The 16,283-nt window shown below is 36.0% G+C and overlaps 2 protein-coding genes across 9 annotated transcripts in view; both read right to left on the bottom strand.

Moving 5' to 3' along the window:
* ebf1a (EBF transcription factor 1a) overlaps positions 1 to 1,948 on the bottom strand; it is a 134,154-nt gene extending 132,206 nt beyond the window's left edge. For 2 of the 6 annotated variants that reach the window (XM_048175806.1, XM_048175807.1), the window contains exons 1-2: positions 981 to 1,948; positions 70 to 226 (exon numbers count right to left, since the gene is read on the bottom strand). In XM_048175806.1, coding sequence (XP_048031763.1) covers positions 70 to 226; positions 981 to 1,114 — 291 coding nt within the window. In that variant the 5' untranslated portion in view covers positions 1,115 to 1,948. The remainder of the gene's footprint in view (positions 1 to 69; positions 227 to 980) is intronic. The other 4 variants (XM_048175810.1, XM_048175809.1, XM_048175808.1 and 1 more) reach the window with 4 other exon arrangements.
* A 5,669-nt stretch (positions 1,949 to 7,617) lies between these two features.
* The window catches only part of rnf145a (ring finger protein 145a), a 41,785-nt gene continuing 33,119 nt past the window's right edge, over positions 7,618 to 16,283 (bottom strand). For all 3 annotated transcript variants that reach the window (XM_048176198.1, XM_048176199.1, XM_048176197.1), the window contains 7 exons: positions 14,970 to 15,205; positions 14,677 to 14,852; positions 14,317 to 14,457; positions 13,269 to 13,451; positions 13,039 to 13,186; positions 10,970 to 11,326; positions 7,618 to 9,189 (listed from right to left, as the gene is read on the bottom strand). In XM_048176198.1, the coding sequence (XP_048032155.1) occupies positions 8,878 to 9,189; positions 10,970 to 11,326; positions 13,039 to 13,186; positions 13,269 to 13,451; positions 14,317 to 14,457; positions 14,677 to 14,852; positions 14,970 to 15,205 (1,553 nt within the window). In that variant the 3' untranslated portion in view covers positions 7,618 to 8,877. The remainder of the gene's footprint in view (positions 9,190 to 10,969; positions 11,327 to 13,038; positions 13,187 to 13,268; positions 13,452 to 14,316; positions 14,458 to 14,676; positions 14,853 to 14,969; positions 15,206 to 16,283) is intronic.

Here is a 16,283-nt window from a genome sequence, read left to right as displayed (position 1 = left end):
AAAAAAAAGACAGATATTTTCATTCAAATTTGCAAAACCAATATATGCAAAAGAGACCGTTTCACTTGCCTTTTCTTTTTCAACAAATCCAACAAAAGAAGTTCTTTCAATTTCCACGGGTTGTCCTTGTCTGTCGTATAGCGCTAAAACGAAGTGGAAGAAGTTGGATTTGCGAAGATTTGAAGGAGGCTGCTTCTCAAAGTGTGCTCGAGCAAGACCCACTCCACTATGAACACATAGAGAGACACAGAGACAGTTATATATATTTATATAGGCCTATGTATATTTAAAAATAAAATAAAAACAATAATTACACTCGTTGTGATTATTTAATAGGGCATAATGTTTTTCTTTAAAAGGGTTAAAAATAATTCAATGTTTTAGTTTCCAAAATGGAAAAGTCTTAAAATGTAATTTTAACAGTTTAAATAGCTTAAACAAACATTTATTAATGAAAGGCTAGTCTTTTATAATATGGTCATTTTTTTCTGAAGCATTTATAAGGCCTATTGTTTTTCTATAACAACAAATATAGGACTTAACATATCGGATGTAATTGTGGTAAATCAAAAAGTAATTAATATAAATCTTATTGAATAGGCTATAACATTCAGCTACTGTCTGGATTTTCTTTCAAATTTGGTATTTGAAGCTCTAGAAACAATGCATAACTAGTTGTTTAAAAGCAAACGTTTTTTGCTATTTTAACGTTAGCACTAATAATGCTAGAAATAATAAAAAACAGTTTTAATGTGACTTGCAACTCAAGCATTCTATCTGTTGGTGTCCACAGCACGCCGGAGAGGATGCTGAACTTATCGCAGCAATAAATCAATCTCTTTGTCACCTGGTTATTAATAAGCAGATATCGCGCACTGATTAGGATGATATACATGAGCGTTTTGTGTCGTCCCAGGATGATAAGCGCACAATATTCCGTCTGGTTGTTCCCGTAGCGCTGGAGACCGCCGCCGGCTTACCTCTGAGCGGCTGTGTTCGCATCCAACACTCCGGCACCCTGCATCCATGTCCGGACAGCGTTCATCCCGGCACCGATGGGCTCCTCTTTCATACTACTCCCGCTCCTTTGAATGCTGTCTTGAATCCCGAACATGAAAACAGACTCCTGTCACCGTCTCAGTCGATGCTTGCTTCTTTTGATCGCTCCGTTAAAAAAAGACAAGGAGAAGTGTATGGGTGAGCAGGTGTCACCGCGTTTGTCTCTATTAGCGCTTCCTCTCTGAAACACAAAATAGAGCGACGTGCCAAAAGAAACGCGAGATGTCAACATCCAGGTTTGGGAACACCGTGCAACAATAAACAAACAAACAAACAAAAACTGTAAGATTAGACTGGAGGTCCCTTTGGTCTAGCGTGAGCAAAAAAAAAAAAAAAAAAAAGTCTAATGTCACTTTAAGAAACAATAGGATCAAGAACGGGCTTCGCTGAGGGTTAGATCAAATGTCATCATCCAGAGACTATTTTTTCCCTTTATTTTCTCCTTCTTTCCTTTCCTGTCTTTCTCCACAAAGAGTATTCTCTGATCAAATCACATGAATGAGCAATATGAAATCAACCAGGAGAGGTGGACCCTTGTGGAGACAGCTCCCTCGCTGTTCCCCTTGTTCAAACGGGAGTGATTTGTGTCCTTTCCCAAAGGAATCCGATTTGACTGTCTCTGGGAACTAAACACAAGCAAACTAACCCCAAAGGGAGGAGGAGGAGGAGGTGGAGGAGGAGGAGGAGGAGGGAGTGACTGAGCACACAGGGCCGCCCCCCAAACATAAGTAAAGCCGAACTACCATTAGTTGTCCACCCAACCACGAAGCCCGTCGCCTAATTAGATATCACAGCTTGCCCTGCCCACTTAGCGAGCAGCGTGTTTAGAGTGAAAACCAGAAAGAAGTTATGCGCGCCGCGCGTTAATGTCACGCGGGTAAGTGCCTACCGGAGCGCGCGATTGAAGCCAAATTGATGCAGTTCACACGAACGCTGAATTATTTTGAATACTGTTTGGTTATTTCAGAAACAGCACAGTAAGTTTGTTTAAATACTGGGTTAGGGATGAACAAGTGTGAGAATTGTTCAATATGTGAGGAAGTTTCTTTCAAGGGTTGGACTTTAGGAATTTCTCAAGGAAATTTCGGGGCGCAGTCTGTTGAGGTTTGTCTCGCGCGCTGTAGGATCCTTTTGGCGCCCCTGGCACATTTAAGCAGACGTCTAGCCTATCCTAAAGTCCTTTTAAACAAAACACAAGTTTTTTTGGAGAAATGTAAATGTAATAAAGTGATAAATAATGGCATTGCTTGTTTATTTTTATTTTTTTATTGTTTATTCATAACCGATAATGATACTGACGTGCTCAAGCCATCTACTGTTGCTATGGTTACCTGCTAGGCAAAGGCGATTTTCTGCTCGTGAGCGTCTGTTTACATCCAGGTAAAATAAATATGAACTCTTTCTAACTTTTGTTATCTCACTTTCGTGGTTAGCCTACTAAAACATCCGCAAGCAACCACAGTCATATTACGATATTGTTCTTTATATTTAAAACACGTTTGTCAAATAAAAATAATCAACAGAGATCACCTGTCATCAAATATGTTATTATTATTATTAGTTTTTTTTTTTTTTTGTTATTAGTTTTTATTAAATGTAGCTGTACGAGAGACAATATCCCATGTGATATGCTTGACAAATAAAGGAAATGAATAATTAATGTCATAATTATTCTGTAAAAGATTCATTTAAGTGAATTGTACTAAATGGGGAGTTTGTCGCTTTAATAATTTCAGCAGATCAATTGTAATCAAATAAAATAAATAATAAAATTCCTGCTAACATGACAAAATTATTTACTACAAAAAACAATAATTTTGAATCATGCGATGTATTTAAAAACGTCATTGCTGATTAAGACGTCATGTATAGCCTATATATTATGATCCATAAAACATCTGGTCAGACAGTAGCCTATAAACGCAACAAACAAAACTGGATTGACCCAAACGATTTAACAGCATCTTAAATGTATAAAAGTAAATGCTGGGAGCGCAAAATCATTTTAGCAACTTAGGCTATTTTTCACACAACAGCAGTTTCGTGTTATATTTAGAATGCAATTATAAAGCTTTATTATGTTCAAAAATTAGTGCGCATGCACGGGAAATGGATATTGTATAGTAAAGGCTAAATTATATTTCCACAGAGGAAATATAACAGAGTCCGTCCAATCCAGTGCTGGTCAGGCAGAGGGGAATTCTGCTCCCATTGGGTCTCTGTATTTATATTCCCACATCCAGTTTAAAGTTGCAGAAACTCGGTGGAGACTCCTTGTTTTTTTATGTCCAAATAAGAAACAGACCTGTTGTTATTTAGCCTATTAAACACATTCTATTCTGTGCATTACTTAAATACGTAGTATATGTGGATGTGTGTGTCTGCGTGGAAAAATCAATGTAGGCTACAATCTTTTTTTTTTAACATGATGTGTCCATTTTTGTGATAATCTTATAAAAATGCTCAAATTAACTTTTATGTAATATAACTAATCCTATTGCTGACAGCGACAAATTCGATTTGATTTGTAAAACAGATGTCCACATAAATCAAGCTGTCGTTGATGAGTAGCCCATATAATTGAATTCAATAACCATAAAATAAATCATAATGTAAAACAAAGTTCTTGTCACGTGAGATAATTGTCACATGTCAACATTTAAAAAAAAAAAAAAAAAAAAGAAAGAAAAGAAAAGCCTTAACACTGTCAGTTTTGGTAAAATGAAATCCGTGCTCCATCTTAAAAAATATAGCTAGTCTATAGGCATTTTTTTTTTTTTTTCGTGTGCAAATGCAAGAAAACAACTCGATAATAATTGTTCATTAATGCACCCCTTTATATGAAATAATTAGGATTTGTTTATCGATTAGCCTATTTGTGATCCATCTCAGCTTGACATTAGGCATATAGGCTATTTATCGACTAATTGACAAATAAGAGTCTTAGTGGTGATTATGACAACTAAAATATGTGCATATTTTATACATACTATAACGACAAAGAGAGTCTGTGATTTGTGTTCAAGATAATAAATCGCATCAAGAGTTTTGGATGCGCGCGATCAATCGTTGACAGCCCAACATTGCCATCTTGTGTCCACGCGTGGAAACACATTTAGTAGGAAAATTTGAGTAAAGCAAAGGTAGCCAATCTAAAATTATTATTTACTCGCTCATATCATTCCAAACCCGTATGACTTTCTTTATTCCATTAGTGAAACACAAAAAAAAGATGTTAGGCAGAATTCGAGGAACCCCCAGCCTCAGCCACTATTCATTTTTACTTTTTTTTCTTTTTCTTTTCATAAAATGAAAGTGAATGGTGACTGAAACAGTCATTCTGAGTAAACAGTAACAGAATTGTAATTTTTGGCTAAACTGTCCTTTTAAAGTATCAGTCATTTAATTAGACACAGCCTACCTAAATTGTGATTACCTTTGAATAAATGTAGACATTAGCCCACAACAAAACCCTTTTTAAGATTTAGGTTTGAAGAGAATAAAAATTATATTTTGCTGTTTTTTAAATTTGATTTTCTGCTGAATGCCTTTACACACACGCAGGGAACACACACACTCGTTGCTTTAAATTTTTAATGGGGACTTTCCATAGACATAATGATTTTTATACTGCTGTAAAAAATGTATATTCTATCCCTTATAACCCTCACAGAAATATTTCTGCATTTTTACATTTTCAAACAACGACAACAACAAAAACACCATTTATAAGCTGTTTTCCTCATGGGGACCAAAAAGGACAAGGGTTTCAGATATTGCCACCTTTGTGGGGACATTTTGTCTCCATAACGTGGGTTTACATGGACCACACACACGTTAGGTTTCGGTGTCTTTGTGGGGACGTAATGGTTTTTATACTGTACAAACTGTATATTCACTAACCCTACTCCTAAACCTATCCATCACAGAAAACGTTTTGAATTTTTACATTTTCAAATAGCATCATTTAGTATGTTTATTAATCAATTTCCCTCGTGGGGACTGCTCTCTGGTCCCCACAATGTAGGTGATCTCTTTACTATCCTTTTGGGGACATTTGGTCCTCACAATGTAGGTTAAACAAGCACACACACACGCAAGCCGAAATGAGAGGAGGAGAAACTCACACTGGTGGGGACCCGTGAAGACAACATAATTTATATTCTTGTTCCGTGAGAAAAAGTACCTAGGGAATATCTGGCCTTTCCAAAATGACCGAGTGCTTTGTTCCTGCTTTTCACATGTATTTTTAAAAAAAACTTTTTTCTCCATTATACACAAAGGTCATAGTTCAAGGCTAACTTTGATCAGAAGGATGGAGAGGGGTTAAAGGGTAGCACTCTTTGATTTGCTAATGTTTCCTCCATTCTCTCTTCCTGCCCCACACGCTAAAGGGAGTTAAAGTGCTCACACAGGAAAAGCGGATAAACGCTCTCATCTGCCTGCACTGAGACACCTCACACTGCAGTTAAATAGAGTGGGAATATGCGTATGCCATAACTTCAAACTCTTACAGACGTATTTCCAAATCCATAACATTAATAATGAAAGAGTTACGTCAAAAGAACAGTTATGACTATGACGACTGTACAGAAAGGGTCTTACAGTAACTCTACAAAAGGACAAGTGATCTTCAGACCTCTGAAAGATCAGGAAATGAGTGCATATCCTGTCCGTGTCTCTTCATCAGATGTTTTGATGGTTTCAGCAGTCTGACATTACCTCAGTACTCAGGTGTGGGTCTGTTTGATTCATCACAGGTGGGTTTAAGAGCCCTGTAGGTCTTATTACGCTTCAGAAAGGCACTGTGAAAGAAAGCCAGGATGAATGTTTCATACGTTAGGTTTGGATTTATTCTGGCATCCGGGTTCACATTCAGGCTTATTTTACTGAATTCAGCTGCAATTCAAACAAAGCATCATTCCACATTTATGCTGAATAAAAGCAAAGGAGGATAAATTGAGAACACTAATAGGATTATTCTCACCATTTTCAGTCAGATTTGCTTTTTTAAAATGGAAAAATATATGTACCAGCTTTTTTTTCTATACAACCACAAAAAATCTTGTGATCAAAGCTGACATCATATCCTAGATTCAAAAACAGAAGTGGTTAGGTCAAAAAATATATAGGCCTATATATATATATATATATATATATATAGGCCTATATATGGGGTTGAGGTCAGGACTCTGTGCAGGCCAAGTTCCTCCACACCAAACTCACTCATCCATGTCTTTATGGACCTTGCTTTGTGCACTGGTGTGCAGTTATGTTGGAACAGGAAGGGGCCATCCCCAAACTGTTCCCACAAAGTTGGGAGCATGAAATTGTCCAAAATGTCTTGGTATGCTGAAGCATTAAGAGTTCCATTCACTGGAACTAAGGGGCCAAGCCCAACCCCTGAAAAACAACCCCACACCATAATCCCCCTCCACCAAACTTTACACTTGGCACAATGCAGTCAGGCAAGTACCGTTCTCCTGGCAACCGCCAAACCCAGACTCGTCCATCGAATTGCCAGACAGAGAAGCGTGATTCGTCACTCCAGAGAACACGTTTCGACTGTTCTAGAGTCTAGTGGTGGCGTGCTTTACACTGCATCCGACACTTTGCATTGCACTTGGTGATGTAAGGCTTGGATGCAGCTGCTCAGCCATGGAAACCCATTCCATGAAGCTCTCTATGCAGTGTTCTTGAGCTAATCTGAAGGCCACACAAAGTTGGAGGTCTGTAGCTATTGACTCTACAGAAAGTTGGCGACTTCTGCGCACTGTGCGCCTCAGCATCTGTGATTTTACGTGGCCAGTCACTTCATGGCTGAGTTGCTGTTGTTCCCAATTGTTCCACTTTGTTATGATGCCAATAACAGTTGACCGTGGAATATTTAGTAGTGAGGAAATTTCACACAGGTTTTACACAAATCGCACAGGTGGCAACCTATCACGGTGCCATGCTTGAATTCACTGAGCTCCTGAGAGCGACCCATTCTTTCACAAATGTTTGTAGAAACAGTCTGCATACCTAGGTGCTTGAGTTTATACACCTGTGGCCATGGAAGTGATTGGAACACATGAATTCATTGATTTGGAGGGGTGTCCCAATACTTTTGGCAATATAGTGTATGTATATATATATATATATATATATATATATATATATATATATATATATATATATATATATATATATATATATATATATACACACACACACACACACATACTCACACTAAGCTGTTAATCATGTTATGGCTAAAAACCATTAAATAGCCAAAATTAAAATTCACCATTTTGTGTAAATAAAAAAAAAAAAAAAAAAAAAAAAAAATGAAACACTAAAAACTAAAATGGGACATTTTAAATACTTTGTCAATTTAAGCATTATAACATTACAATACAGTATGAAAAATGGATATTAATTTTTTTTAAAGATTTACTAAAGGTTACATTAAACATGATAAGCATTAATTAATACATTATCATCATCATCATCATCATCATCACAGGTGGGTTTAAGAGCCATGAAAGGCTCAGTGAAAGAAAGCCAGGACAAATGTTTCATACATTAGGTTTGGATTTATTCTGACATTCAGGTTCACGTTCAGACTTCAGGCATATTTTACTGAATTCAGCTGCAATTCAAACAAGTTAGCCTTCACAGAACATCATTCCACGTTTATGCTGTATAAAAGCAAAGGGAGATAAATTAAGAATGCTATTACGATTATACTCTACATTCTCAATCCAATTTGTTTTTTAAATGGAAAAATATCTGTAACAGCTTAAAAAAACTGGTGTTCCAGATAAAAGTAACATTTTTTTCCAGATTTAAAACCAAATATCATTCATTTAACAAACTATGTTAAACAACTTAATCACTTAGTGTAAAGTTAGAACGGCATTCGCAAAGTGTGTTCATACATTCTCTAATGTATTCATGCTCACAAATGCGCTAAATGCCAAATACTGACGAGAATGAATTTGACTTTCTTAAACAGTCACCAGTGCTGATCTACAGCCAAAGGCACTTCCCACTATCACCGCTAGAGGTCGCGCAAGAGGCGTAGCGATCATATGAGCCTGAGGCCATTTCATGACACTCGGTGCTGCTTAACACTGTACTTTTGCATATCAAAACTCCTATATATATATATATATATATATATATATATATATATATATATATATATATATATATATATATATATATATATATATATATATATATATATATATTTGTACATGGGTATATATTTCGTATATAACTTGGTTCAACGCATACACACCAAAATATTTGGTATTGGACAAGACAAACTTTGGAGCATTGCTTTATGTTACATTAGTGCAAATGCAGTGGCATATATATATATATATAGGCTATATATATTTCTTCTCTCTCAAGAAAACAAATGGAGAACAGAAAAGAGACGGGCTACTGCTATTGGATGCTGAGAGCGTGCTAGTGGATATGTGCTAAGTGCCTATAGAGCGTCACAGCACTATATTCAAGGGTCACATTATCACATTCAGGTTGGTGTTTGCTGGAGATTGTAGTTTCATAATAAAGGGTGGGGAAGAGCTGGTGTTTTGGTAGATCCAGATGTGGAATTGGTGAAATTATTTTTTTCACCTCTGGACTCTGTGATGGTTTGGATGAGAGGGGGACTGTAGAAAGGTTTTGATTGTATAGATGTCTAAGGAGCATTCAGTGTGCGTAACCGTCACAGAGAAACCAACAGTTTCCCATCGGACATTCTGCTGCAACACAAGTCTTTTGGCCAGCAGTGTGTGAGTTGAGTTTGGCTCGAGGCAGGTTTTAGGACTGGGAGGAGGAGCAGGCAGGAGAGGCAGCATCTTCTTTTAGTCCATTCACAAGGTCTGATGCTGGAGTGTGAGCGGTGTTGTCTTGCTGGGGAACCTGGAGGCTTGAATCTGACTCTAGATGCTGTGGAGGATCCAGGTCCAGGGTCTCTTGTGGCGGGGTGTCCTGTGTGGAAGGGCCCGGCTGTGATGAGCCTTTCAGCTGGTTGTGGCAAAGAGGGCAGGTCTCCTGCACATACAACCACTTCTTCAAGCAGCCGGCATGGAAGAGGTGACTGCAGGGGGTGATCACAGCTGACGTCATGTCCTAGATTTAGGAACAGAAAAGGTTAGGTCTAAAAATATATATACAAATAATCATTTTTGTTAAATAGCAAATTTAAGCATCACCATATTATAATGTACAATATGAAAATTTTTATTTAAAAAACAATTAAAAAAAATATTATTAAATTTATATTCATTTTGGAGACATAATATTTTTAAAAATTAATAATAATAATAATAATAATAATTATTATTATTATTTCAATTAATGTAGGTTGGGTAAAATAATAATAATAATAATTTTTATTTATTCTTACCATCACTATTATCACTATTATTATAATGATGGAAAATTATATTAGTAGTAGTAAAAGTATTACTTGTATTAATAATAATAAAACATTATTGTTATCATTGTTATTATTATTATTTTTTATTACTATAACAACGGCAAATGTAATTTATATTATTATTAGAAGTAGTAGTATTCATAATATTAAAACATTATGATCAACATAACTATTATGATAGTAAATGTAACTTAATAATAATAATAAAATAATAATAATAATAATAATTAGTAGTAGTAGTACTATTAATAACATTAAAATATTATCAGCATCATCATTATCATTATTATTATATTAATGGCAATTGTAAATTACATGTAGAAAATAAGGTAAACAAATTCACAAAAAAATATCCAATCAGTCGAGATATATATATTTATTTTATTTAGATATATATATAAATTATTTTATTTATTCTTGATTTATTTCCACTTAATATTGTGTGAATTGTAGACTTATTAAATTGAAACAGAAGGGATAAATAAATGATAGATAGGGTACTTGGGCTGGTTGCTAGCGTGTTGCTGTTTGGTTGCTAGGGTACTTGGGGTGGTTGCTAAGGTGGTAATATGCGGATGCTAGGGTACTCAGGGTGGTTGCTAGGGTATTCTGGGTGGTTACTAGGGTGTTGCTATGCGGTTGCTAGGGTATTCTGGGTGGTTGCTAGGGTGTTGCTATGCGATATATATATATTATTTTCCCCAAATGCTAAGATGTTTTTGTGTTTTTTTTTTAGAAATGTTTTTAAGTGTGTTGTTATGCGGTTGTTAGGTGGATGCTTACTGACCAAATTCAAAATAGTTCACCCCCCAAATCTGTATTATCTTCTGGTTTCTGGATAAGGCTTGAGTCGCTTCTTCAATGTAATATCAGTTTATAAAACGGATAGTTCCGGTCCTTCATTCTAATTGGCTGAGCTGCACTCAAAAATGTTGTACATTACTCTACAAACATACACCTGTGACGTCATTACATCAGTATTACTGCGCCACTGTGTGTTGCTGCGTCTGTCTGTTGAAGTGTTTCTGAAGAACTACACTACTTGGCGGAAGAATACATTTGTCATCAATATCATTATATTTTTTGTTTATTGTGTTTATTTTATGGATAAAATAAATAGTCCATAAAAATATTTATTTTAATAACCATTTTATAAAAGCAATAAGCCTCATGAAGCCACGGTTTACAGTGAATTTATTGCTTTGGTCTACAATATCGTCCATCAGACAAAGACATTTCAAACCCAATCGCTTGAAGTCTTTCGTCAGCAAGCCACACAAAATGATATATCATTCATGACCATAGTACAAATGGCGTGGCACAAATTATGCGCATAAGTTTAAAACTTAGAGGATTGTATGAACAAGAGCGATGCACCCTAACTGAACCCACCATCAATCTACCACAGAAATAGACAAAGAATGTACCTGTACATCCATCACAAACACAAATCCTCACATCCACACACACCTGGTAGCAGATGGAACAGATGTCATTGTGCTGTTGGAGTTGCTGGTGAGAAGCTGTAGGCAAGCTCTTGATCTTGTTGACAGCATCTCTGCGGAGCAGGAAACTCTGCCAGCCCAGCTGGGCCCTCAGCCACACGTTATAGTAAGAATGGATGAGTACGATGGTAGAGCCCATCACGGTCCACTCCCCAAACACAGTCTCCGACACACCGTACGCGACCACGCACAGCGCAACCAGGAACTCCAGCAGTCTGTAGGTGCCATTCACCCAGTAGATGACATCATCCATGTTCTCCACTGGAGCCTTGCGGAGCTCCTCTACCATGAAGAGGACGTAGATCAGCAGTGTACCTAGAACCTGGGAGTGAAAGAGTTCAAATCAGAAGAATTAAACATTACAAAAAGAATGGTCACCTGTAATAGGTTTTTCAGGGTTGATGACCAGAGAGCAGAGTAGTGGATTACATTTACACAAAAATATTATTATTATTATTTTTAATTTATTTTATTATTATTATTAAATGTTATTATTAAAAATGCAAACACTAAATTATTACATTATTGTTAATGGTGATAAAGAGGATCTTTTCGTCGACTGAGAAACCAAAGACTGTTACTGAGTTTTTGAAATGAGTGCATGCGTAAGAACAACCCCCCTTCCTTTCGAGGGAATGCCTCCCAAAATTTGTGCACGAGTATTGGAAGACGAGTGTTTACCACTGGCATTCGCTGTATCGTGTTAGTGGATTCATTATGTCGGACTCACCGCAGGTAACTCATAATCTGCAGTTGTTACTCCTGTCTCCTGACAAAAACATTGCATGCGGCGCCTGTGGAGTGTGGAAAGTTACTGGAGCGCACAGCCGCGCGTCTCTCACAAGGAACGTCATGGCAGTGATTGACAAGCCAGAGGGCCAATCCGCACACGTCTCACAAGGAATGTCACGGCAGTGATTGACAAGCCAGAGGGCCAATTGTTTACGCGATGATCGCGTAAACGATTGGCTGATGTTTTTAAGGCCCTACCTCGTGCACAGATGATGTATATTAATATTATTCCTTTCAGTGCACCTAATAGTCTTTTATCAGTTAGTAAAGACAGTTTCAAGTAATACTGCAAAAATGTATAAAACAAAACATCCTCTTTAGCACCTTTAAATATTACTATTACTAAATTAAATATTTAAATAACACTAATAAAAAATAAATATAAAATATTACAGAATTATTTTATTATTATTATTATTAAATGCAAACAACATAGTTGCTGGTTGACTAAAATTATATAAATAAATAATGTGAATAAAATGAATACAAATAAAAAATATGGATAAAAATTATACAAATAAAATCATTTAAAAAAAGTATTAGCCTGTTAATTAGCCTGGCTGATATACCATTCTTCACTTACATGGTTTCCTTTGATATAATTTTTCATTTGATCACTGTTGGTAGTACTAACATCATATTTTATTTATTTATTTCAAAATTAAGTTGTCGAACATTCTTTTGCATTCATCCCCTCACATATAGGATGTGAATATTCTCTTAAACCAGAGTTTCATTTCTCCTTTCTTTAAGAATAAACTATATTTCATTTCCCTAAGATACATACAGAAAATTTATTTAAAAATTACAGGGGCTCCCAGAACCAGTGTCATCTCCAAGCTATGATATGGTTAGCGGGAAACGTAAATATAATCCATGAGAAACGGGAAGGTTCTTTTGAAAACTTCATATAAGGAATATTAGAAAACATCATTAGAAAACTGAAAGGGAATCATATTATACTCTTTATGATGCCGTGCCTTCTATTAGAACCGCTATTTGTACTGCTAATATTACCCTCGAAATCTCCAAAATTGTTTGTCAGGATTACATTGCAATAACATATTCCATATCAGGATTCAGGAATAAATTCTGACAACAATGGCATCATAAACTTAGCTGCTCCAGCTTGAATCATGTAAAAATTCAATTCTCCCATTCACTTTTATATGAGTGTTCCGTATCTGCTCCCTTACACAGTTTCTCCACTTCTGATGGTGTGTGTCTGTGTGGGATCTTTACCTGTAGTGAGGTCAGAATGCTGGAGGAGATGATGATAAGCAGCCAGAAGTCCATATGAAAGAACTGACATATCATGTAGGACATGTAGGCCGGGAACACCAGCAGGAACAAGCACAGGCTAACCGCGCGGAAGTGCTTCCATAAACTCCTGTTGGCAATCAGAATAATGAATTACACCTTCCACTTGCATAATACATAAATATATGACTTCAGCATCCATCATTATGTACTTGTCTCTGGAGGCCCCCAGCGCCAGCACTATGGGATCAGCTATCTCCAGCATAGACTGCAGAATGGAGGCCACTACAATGAAGAGGATGATGCTCAGGAGGAAGGCTCTGTGGATGACCTGTAGCTCGATCAGTCCAGTCTGAACAGCGAGGATCAAAAGAGTGATCCCCTCCGTCATGCCCCTAAGAGAGAGATGAGGAATTGATGGACTTCTGCGAGTTCAATGATCAATTAAGTGATAAAAAGGCACCATAATGAATCAAATCTAGACTCCAGCCAAGCTGTTTAGCAGGGTAATCATAAAGGTATAGTTAGTTAGGGAAAGATTAATTGGGGGAAAGAGTGGCAGCTTAATTAGAGGTAAAAAAAAAAATATCTCATTTAACGTGATAAGACGCAAGTTCAAGTCCTGAATATACAAAAATTTTGGGATCAGTACGATTTTTTAAATCAAAGTACTTTTTTTGATAGTAAAGACATTTATAATGGTGCAAAAGATTTCTATTTCAAATAAATGCCGTTCATTTGAACGTTGTATTTATCCCAAAACCGTATCACGGTTTCCACAAAAATATTAAGCTTTTAAAATTGATCATAATAAGAAATGTTCTTGAGCACTAAATTACCAAGGATCATGTGACACTGAAGACTGGAGTAATGATGCTGAAAATTCAGCTTTGCAATCACATGAATAAATTACAATTTAAAATATAGTAAAATAGAAAATATATAATAATATTTCATAAAATTACTGTTTTTACTGTATTTTTGATTAAATAAATGCAGCTTTAATGAGCATAAGAGACATCCTTCAAAAACATAAATTATAATTATCCAAATAATAACAATTATACTATTATTATTATCATTATTAATAATAATAACAACATGTATAATTTTATTATTAAACCAGAAAAAATGGCAACTGATAGTCAATGATCATCATGCACATTCATTACACGGAAAAGAAAGCTTTTACTGTTTTATAACAACTTATTCTCCTACAAGTTCTGAGCAACAAGAGGGTATATGAAGGGTATATGATACCTGTGCATGGTGTTGTCATTCATGAAAGCCCTGTAGCCCTGCAGGTAGAACTTGCAAAGAGTGAGCACTCCCAAAGCAACAAAGGACACGGTGAAGACCAGGCCCAGCAGAGAGTACGGAGTACAACAGCACTCTGCAATACTGGAGAGCATTTACAATTTAAGTTGCCGTGTACCTTCATGAAACCAAAATCAAACATTTTACATTTACTAACACTTTATCAAATCAAAATTTTATATGGAGGAAAAAACAAAACAAAAAATCAAGGACACTCTAATATCTTATTCATCTAATTCTCTAATACGCCCTTGAGTAAAATGCTCAGGATTTATGAGCAGAGCAGCCTGAACTTCCACTCACCTGGTGAGAAAAAGGAAGAGCAGCCTCTCTCTAGATGTGGGCTGGTCTCGTGTGCTAAAATATGTGTAGATTTGCAGAGCAAACAGAACCAGCCAGAAACACATGAACAACACAGGCAGAACCAACTGATTCCACAGAGACATCCCAAGAGCCAGCAACCCATAAACCTCCACCACCTAACAGAATAAGACAGAGAAGTGCTTAATTCTTGTTTCTTTGATTTGACATTCTCAAGTCTGCCCTAAAACTCACTCTTTAAGCCTCTACTGTTCATCAGAAAGGCACTTTCTAACCTGTGCAAGCTCCCGGTATGCTGTCTTGGCCAGGTTAAATGGCACCAGCAGGTTCGAGGCCAAGAAGTAGATGACTTCCAGGCCTGTGAAAATCATGGCAAAGCGATTGACGAAAACAATGGTCTCCAAAGGGACCAGGCACAGCCTGGCCACCAGAGGGAGCAAGTGCGCTGAGAACAGCCAAATGCGCTTGGTCTGCATCACACAGGAGCACAAGGTACACACCACCAGCTGGCCTATTCAAACATACACAGAGGAAGAAAAAACATCTTATTCATAAAAGAATTAAAGATATATATATAGGCATTTTCGTAATAAAAAGATTGCTATTGATACCTGCGATATGGTACATTAAAGCAAAGCAAAGCACCTGAATCTGAGCTGTGCGTTCCCTACTGTACCCACTGACATTAATGAATGCATCTGTTCTTGCTGGAGTTAATTAGGCCCTACAGAATCGAGAGCATTGGTTGAAGGATTCAGCAGCACTCAAGAACTCAGTGCACACACTAGTGAAAGAGCAGTAAACTCAAAGGTGAATCTCACCAACAAATGCTAGGGTTATATATCATCACAAAATGAAAAGAAAAAAAAAAGATTGAGAAAAAATATATTGCATAACGAAAATTAAGCCTATTAAGCACCTATTAAATCCCTATTAAATCCTATTAGATAAATTCTCATTACTGTAATGCAGTAAGAAGATGTACTTTAAATAATTATATTTTTGAACATGGCAGTACACTACACTGAAAAAAATATATACTTATAAAATGTTGTTTCAGCCAAATTTCTTTATTTGATTTTTTTCAAATTATAATTTGATTATTCAAAAATATAAAAACAATGTAAAAAGATTATTTATTATAAAGAGCATATATATATATTTGACACAAGTCAAAATGTTACTTACAGTAGGTGAATATAATATTATTTATTTATCCATCTGCTTTTTACAAGTTATCTTCAATGAAAATTCTACTTAATTTCATGTTATAGCTAATTTAGCCTTTGTTTATGGTGAAATCAAGTACTGAAAACATTTTGTAAATCAATGTTTAATTCAGGATAAATAAATACAGGAATATTCTCTTCGAAAGACCTTAATGTATATTTTAATGTTTTTTTAAAAATATGCATCATCGTGTGTGTACTAACAAAAAAATAAATGAATACATAACTGAACAAAACAGATAACAATGATTTTCACTTAAAGGGATAGTTCACGCGCATCCAAGATGTAGGTGACTTTGTTTCTTCAGTTGAACACAAATGATGATTTTTAACTCCAACCGTTGCCGTCTGTCAGTCAAA

Source organism: Megalobrama amblycephala, linkage group LG23, assembly GCF_018812025.1.
Source record: "Megalobrama amblycephala isolate DHTTF-2021 linkage group LG23, ASM1881202v1, whole genome shotgun sequence".
In the NCBI taxonomy this organism is placed as follows: domain Eukaryota; kingdom Metazoa; phylum Chordata; class Actinopteri; order Cypriniformes; family Xenocyprididae; genus Megalobrama; species Megalobrama amblycephala.
This window is presented reverse-complemented; position numbering and strand designations above follow the sequence as displayed.